This window comes from Hesperophylax consimilis, chromosome 27 (genome assembly GCF_061612785.1).
Source record: "Hesperophylax consimilis isolate HC1 chromosome 27, BYU_Hcon_1.0, whole genome shotgun sequence".
Lineage (NCBI taxonomy): Eukaryota > Metazoa > Arthropoda > Insecta > Trichoptera > Limnephilidae > Hesperophylax > Hesperophylax consimilis.
Window position 1 is genome coordinate 28604533 of NC_142862.1, and position 6798 is coordinate 28611330.

General features: G+C 37.8%; 1 protein-coding gene across 1 annotated transcript; it reads left to right on the forward strand.

Annotated features, from left to right (window-relative positions):
• The first annotated feature begins 280 nt into the window (after window positions 1-280).
• Window positions 281-6411, forward strand: LOC149410899 (uncharacterized). Its single transcript, XM_089648374.1, has one exon. The coding sequence runs from the start codon at window positions 1203-1205 to the stop codon at window positions 2613-2615; it is 1413 nt and encodes a 470-aa protein (XP_089504500.1). The 5' UTR covers window positions 281-1202; the 3' UTR covers window positions 2616-6411.
• The last annotated feature ends 387 nt before the right edge of the window (window positions 6412-6798 follow it).

Consider the following 6798-nt stretch of genomic DNA (forward strand, 5'->3'; position numbering starts at 1 on the left):
TTAAGCGTACGAGTACTATTAAATTTGGCATGGAATCCTCCACAGATTCAATATAATGTTCACAATTTATAGAAGCTGCAGTTATTTTAGTACTCCACAAATTTAGTAATCCCCCTTATCACAAAAGTCTTATTTCTTGCGGACTGGCTGCATTCAGCAGAACTACGCTCGTTCTACAGGTAGGCACAACTTACAAAGCAAACTACCATTTACGTACCACATTACCATGGCACCAGGCACCACCACCCACCACTCGTTCGCCATCCGCGCAGCCGCCAGTTCGTATTTCGTGTTACAGTCGCACTATCCTGAATGTTGTGTTATTCATTGCTAAAGTTTACCATAAAATTCATATCTAACAACCTCGAAACAGAGGAAATTTCAAACATGCGTAACGGCCTGTGTTTTTTTATGTTAAAATAGAGAAATCCGCGTTGAAACGAATTAAATAATAATAATCCGTTGTGAACGATATTATGCATGTTATGAAGTTATGACAGTCCCCGTGTGTGCGTTGCCTCATGTTGCTAAACAAACTTCTGTGGGTTGGTGAAACACTCGAACAGTACAAAAACTAATGCAAATTGTATTGAGTCACTGCGTTTGTGTCTTTTGAACGACTTGTGAAGTTTAACAAAGATTTAATTTACATTATCAGTCTGTAATGATGACTTTGTTCGATAGGGTATGAACACTTGGTACCTATATCAAAGTTATGTTAGTTTCAACTTAGCGCCAACAAAGTTGTTCTGTTTGGTATTATACAAAAACGAAAGTGAAACTGTAATAAATAATAAAGGTGTATTAACAAATGTCTAAGTAGACACACTTGTTTCCGGTTCTGTTTAAAAACTAGTGAAAGTGTAAGCAGTCGGTTCCGGCGGCTTTTTGGTCAGCAAACATTTGTTGACATCAGATCTGTCAATTCGCTTTCCTCGACAGGTTATTCGTTAAATAATATACCTACTTACCAACAGTGACGACATATCCGCGCGTTCAGGAAAAGGTCTGTAGGCGGACGTTATTGTTCGAATATTACGAAACTTACTATCATTAGCAACGAACTATTCACGACAAAAACCATTGACACTTTTTATATTCGGCAGCTCATTATATACAGACTTATGCATTCACTCGTGACTCGATGAATGTAAGAATTGTGAAGGCTGGAACAATACAATTCACAAGAATAGAACTTTAAGATGGAGCACATTTACACAATAAAGGTCAAGAGACAGTTCGATCCGCGAGGGCTATATCCCTCAGAGCGGAGATACTCGGCTTCCACGGTGTTCGGGCTGGCCTGGCTGCACCTGGTGCTGGCTGCCACCTCCATTCTGTTGGCTGGTCTCGCTTTGTATAAACCCATCCTGGATGTGAACACTAATCTGTTCAACTCGCATGGACAGATGTTGGTGGAAGGGAATAATGTAACGGCAGAAGATGCGGGCGATGTGCTTCAAGTATCGAGTAATCAGACCACGCAAAGTGTGGGCTACTCGCTGGACCTCGTGTTGGCTCCCGTGCTTCTGGCAGCGGGAGCTCTGGCAGCTGGGTTAGCAGCCGTTTTGGCTTCCAGGAGATGGTACGTGGACCACAACATTACCTGGTTCTTCCTCTCCTCCGTAGCTTCCACTCTGCTCGCCCTGGCGGCGCTCTGCATGATGGTATCGTGGATAGTTTCGGCAAACGAAAACAGCCTCAACTTCTGCGATTACTTCTCCGATGGCAATCTTTTCGGGAAAGTTCATCTGATTCCTGAAAGTGACGCAAATGTGAACAACGTATCGGGAAATAGTAATCACTCCTGGTTTTACATCATAAAGGTTCCCGTTGAAGAGCTGAGGTCGAGAAATATTCCTCTCCTCGGTGAAGAAGACAATAAACAAAGCAAAACTCGGAAAGTTCTCTCTATTAACATTCTGATAGCCGCAGCCGTGGAGGTCTTGTGGAGTCTGTTGAGTGTGAAGATTGCCTGGAGAGGCATGAGGGCGGACTACCCCGCCGAGGACTCCCGGAGAGGCCCCACCGTGCAAGTTGTCACACAGATAAAGGGTAATAACACCAAACACCTTCCAAAGAATACCAAAATATTACCACCACAACCAGATCTGATAGAACATCACCCCAAAAACAACAAAATAAAGAAGTTCTTTCAATCTCAGCAAGAAAACGGAGGTTTCTTCTTGAGAACTAGTCAAAAGGAGAATGATTTGTTGGTTTTAGACGCAAATGCAGACGCAGCCGATCTTCCTCGTAAGGAGAGCGGGGCAGAGTACCGGGAGAGGATACGCACCTTCATACAGAGCTCTCCAACCACCGCAACCAACGCAACCACCGCAACCCCTGCAACCACCGCAACCACCGCCAACACTAACCACACAGACAACGACAGGTCTTTGGAAAGCACGTGGGGGGACACCCACGAGTACCCCATCTACGACCAGAACACTCTCGACCTCGACAAGATAATGCTGACATTCGACAGGAGAAAAGCAGGAGACAAAGCGGCAACAACTCCCGCTGAAAGCAAACAGGAAGATACTTCAAATGCTCAACAAGACGTCCGTGAACCAACCTCAGCCGGTGAAGACAAAACTACTCAAGGCAAATGAGATATCCAAATTCTCTAGGATGTCAGAAGAAACTTCGTTCGGAAAAAAAACTATAAAAGAAAATACAGCAATCTTGGAAAGAGTTGTTATGTTTGTGTGTCAACTTTTTAATGATAATTATAAATAAACTGGTCTTTATGACTGTCAAATGATTTCATGTTAAACTGGGAACGATTTGAAGCAGTAATATTCCTAGTGGTTTGTTTTTCCAGTGTTTAACAATGATGTATTATTTGAGGTTGATGGAGATTGCTGTGTCTGCATCACAAATTACGGTAGGACCTAGATGTGAGCAAAGATAATGATGTGGCAGACGTAGTCAAAGTTTTCAAAAACTTATTATATTGTTGAACGCTCAGAATTCAGAATGGATTTGCTAATGATCTCTATTGCTTCGTATGAATAATAAATGTGTAAAGATATGTGTACAAATATGTGCTTTATGATGTAATAAGAATATTTCGCTGTAATTTATGTGCAGCCATTCTTTCAGTTTCGTGTTGGCAACGATTTACTTTTTTAAGCATAACGAAAATATTCCATGTTAAGTACTTACTTATTTCTAGTTAGGTAACAATGTGCATTCATTAACTAAGTATGTTAAACTTTAGAAAATGGCTTTATTAGACTCGTTATTCAATGTTTTAGTTCGGGGACAATATTAGGTTGTTCGGCTTTGTAATCCACTAGTAATGATACTAGGCAAATTCAATGAATTATCCGTGGGAACCTTCTTTGCAATCAGATAATGACAACCATTGGATGATTGAAAGGTTGTTTCTACCAATATAACTCAGTTTAGCTACTTATTCGATTAATTACCTAGCAGAAAACTTAGTTTTACTCAGTTCCATAATAATATAATATAAACTATGTATGTTGGTAATACCAGTCGGCCAGACCTGAGAATTTCGCGAAATTTAACGCAAAATTCGTCATATTTACCATTTACATGCGATTTTTACTTTAACTCCACACAGGAAAATAATTTCTCTAAGGGCCTGACAAGGATGCTGTGTGGAGGGTATTTTTAAGGAAAGGAAAGAGAGAAAGTTCTGTTGGGAAAAATGTATGAAGGATGGGTAGGAATCTGCGAGTCAGTGTGTCCAGGAGTGACAGATGATCCCATCCCTCTCACTGCGGTGCAAGGCGTTGGGCCGAGAGAGTCCAGATGGAGATGTCAAATGGCTCCCTTAACCGGCCTCTCTCGATCCGGCCCGCCACGTAAATAAACCAAATTTTCGGATTTTAACGCAACATTCTGGTATTTAAAATATGAAAAAATATCACTTTTGTTTCAAAATTAATACCACCGTCTTTATTGAAAAATAACACCGCTTTTCTCAATAAAATTCGTTGAAAGTAAAATAACGAAGCTTTTCCCAAAATATTACACGAAATTTTCATGTCCCTAATAGTTAGTGAAAGGCTAGTAAAACGATTATTAATTAATAATTCAAAATCAGAACTCTCGGTCTCTCAGAATTTGACCTAAGAAAACCTAATGAAAATTAATTTACACGATCCGACTTGCAGAAACCCGACATGTTGGGTTTATAATAAATTCTTATAATTAAACATGTATTCTTATTCGTATTCAAAATAAGTTCACAAATTTACGTAGGTACCTACCCAACTTACATCAAATATTTTCGAATGCCCGCAATTTAACTCTTCAGTTCTTTCAACCTTTTTTGTTCAGTTTACAATGTTTTCTCTATGTATGTATTTCAAATGTGCTATATAATTTTTCTTTAATTTCCCGAAAAAACAAATACTGTTTTAGAAATAAGATAAAATTATATTTTCGATGTATGTATTAAAAATAAACATTACTCTTTCTAAATAATAACATTTTTAATATAAAACGAAAAAAATGAAAAACAATTTTGCTTCAAATCTGGTAAGCAAAATCGAGAGAACTCCAAATTTTGAAAACACGTTTTTTTAAGTAGATAATTTGTAAGAAAACTGTAACTTCACTTTTATCTCGTTCATATAATAATGTTACGAAATACGAATTATTCACTTTCGCTATTTTTAGGATTTTATTAATGGCATGCATAAATATTTGAGGCAAACTAGAAAGAATTATTATTTCTCTTTCTGACGTGGAAAAAATTACATACCTTCGCATGATATAAAAAAAGATAAAAATACTTTTATATTCGGTCACATATGACCTTATAACGCTGGAGGGGTTAAAGATGAACCGAAATGCTAAACAAATACCATGGAGATCTAGTCTAAGAGTATAATATAACGTTGTATAGTTCTTACATACAACAATATTATATACCTTACACCAGAGGTTCCCAACTTATTTCGGGTCTCGACCCCATTTTACAAAAGCCAAGCAACCTCGACTCTCGACTGGGAATTTCTTCTGGTGCTGGGAATTCTAAAATTCATAATCTGCTCAAATCACATCGAAAATAGATTTAAGAAAAAATTATAAAATAGGCACGCTCTCCCTCCCACATATAATATACTAAGCAAGCACTAGCTTAGGCTATAATACCTTTATCAGCAGGATATATATCCGGATATTACATTCAAAATTATGATGCTGTACGAACTGGTATGTCTTGAAGTTCGTACTGACTAAAAATGAGTATTATTAAGGCGATGCCATACGTAGTAATGCAAAATAGTGTGTTTTTGGTTTGAAAATTTGGTCGCCTAGAAATGTTTCAGATACTTTAATTAAATACTGCGAGTAGAATACATATTGGCCTTTGAAAAAATCGAGTATTATTTAGATAAGTCTTTTTATAAGCCCAGGAAAAAATAATGTATAAGGCCTATGAAAACTGCTTTAAAGTTAAAAATCTCCTACTTACGAACCCATTTTCGGTTATGATTTTATTGTATAATGTGGAAAATTAAGTTATTTATAAAATGATCGAAAAAAAATTGAATATTTATGCTTGAACATCCACAAAATAAAATAAAAGGCACTTTTTGGCCATGTTTTTTTCTTGCATAGATCAAAACAGGTGGATGGTGTTAAGCGGGAATTTAAACCTTATCGTCATCTACGTAAGGGTTGTTTTGTAGTGTTTTGCGGCTCAATTTAAAATATTACACGACGTAGTGCATCGCCTTAAAATCTTTTCACTGTTTCGGTGGAGTTGGCGCGACCCATTAGTTGGGAATCGATGGATTAGACAAAGGCACAAAGGGTGCCCCAAGATGTAAATGTAGATATTATGTGGGTATTTTCTACCTACTTATATAATTGTTGAATGGTATGCGATGTCCCGGGTGCCAAGGCCGGCTATAAATACCTAACCTAGCTATGTGCTAAGCATGGTGCTGGTGTCTGGACCTTGAGGAGTCGTGCTATCGTGATATCGGAGGAGCTATTAACTTTACATTAGTGAGGCATCCATTATTACGACTAGTTTTTTTGTAAACGAATCATTACACACAATATTATTACAATATGGACATTTGAGGAGGTGATCTAATAAGTAAAGATGAATGATGTAACCTATAAAATAATAAGGTGATGTAATGCACATCGAGGCACATCCTTGTCTGTCTCGTCTCGAAAGCATCAATTGAAATTTTATTTTTATTTAGAAATTTCTAAGGACAAGAAACGCGGGAAGATATCCCCGACATCTAACGGTGTTTTTTACACGGGAAGTCTGAGTCTGAAAGTTGTTGGGATAGTTCCGTGGTTAGAGCAGTCGCCGTTATATACCGGTAGCACCTAAAACCCTTTTCTAGCAGGTTTTCTATTCAAATTTAATATTATTTCAGTACATTTTTGAACTGTTTATTTCTGGATAATAATTCTGTAGCTCGCTTCTAAAAGGATCAATGTCAGTTTTCAATGTCGATATTGGGTTGTCTTCCGAATTGTAAAAGAACCATTCAATTTCGAGAAAGGATGGGGGCCAGTTATTACTAAGTAACTAAAACTTGCCAAAAAGAGCAAATTCTACATAGGCCTGGTGAAATTTAAAAAATGCATTGGCCCTTCAAGAAGCAAGCCACAGATTTGTGAAGCAGATATGGGACAATTAAATCTCAATTGACAGCCCTGTAACTAAGTCTAGGCTGCATCGCTGTAATGTTCCTAGATTGACAAAGCAGAAAATGGTGCTAGGAAGAAATTAGGTTAAGTACATTAAGGACGGGTTGTTTCGGAGAATTTGAACAATTCATCACA

Excerpts from the sequence above, each read along its gene's own strand:
- LOC149410899 (XM_089648374.1), top strand. The coding sequence starts at position 1,203 with ATGGAGCACATTTACACAATAAAGGTCAAGAGACAGTTCGATCCGCGA.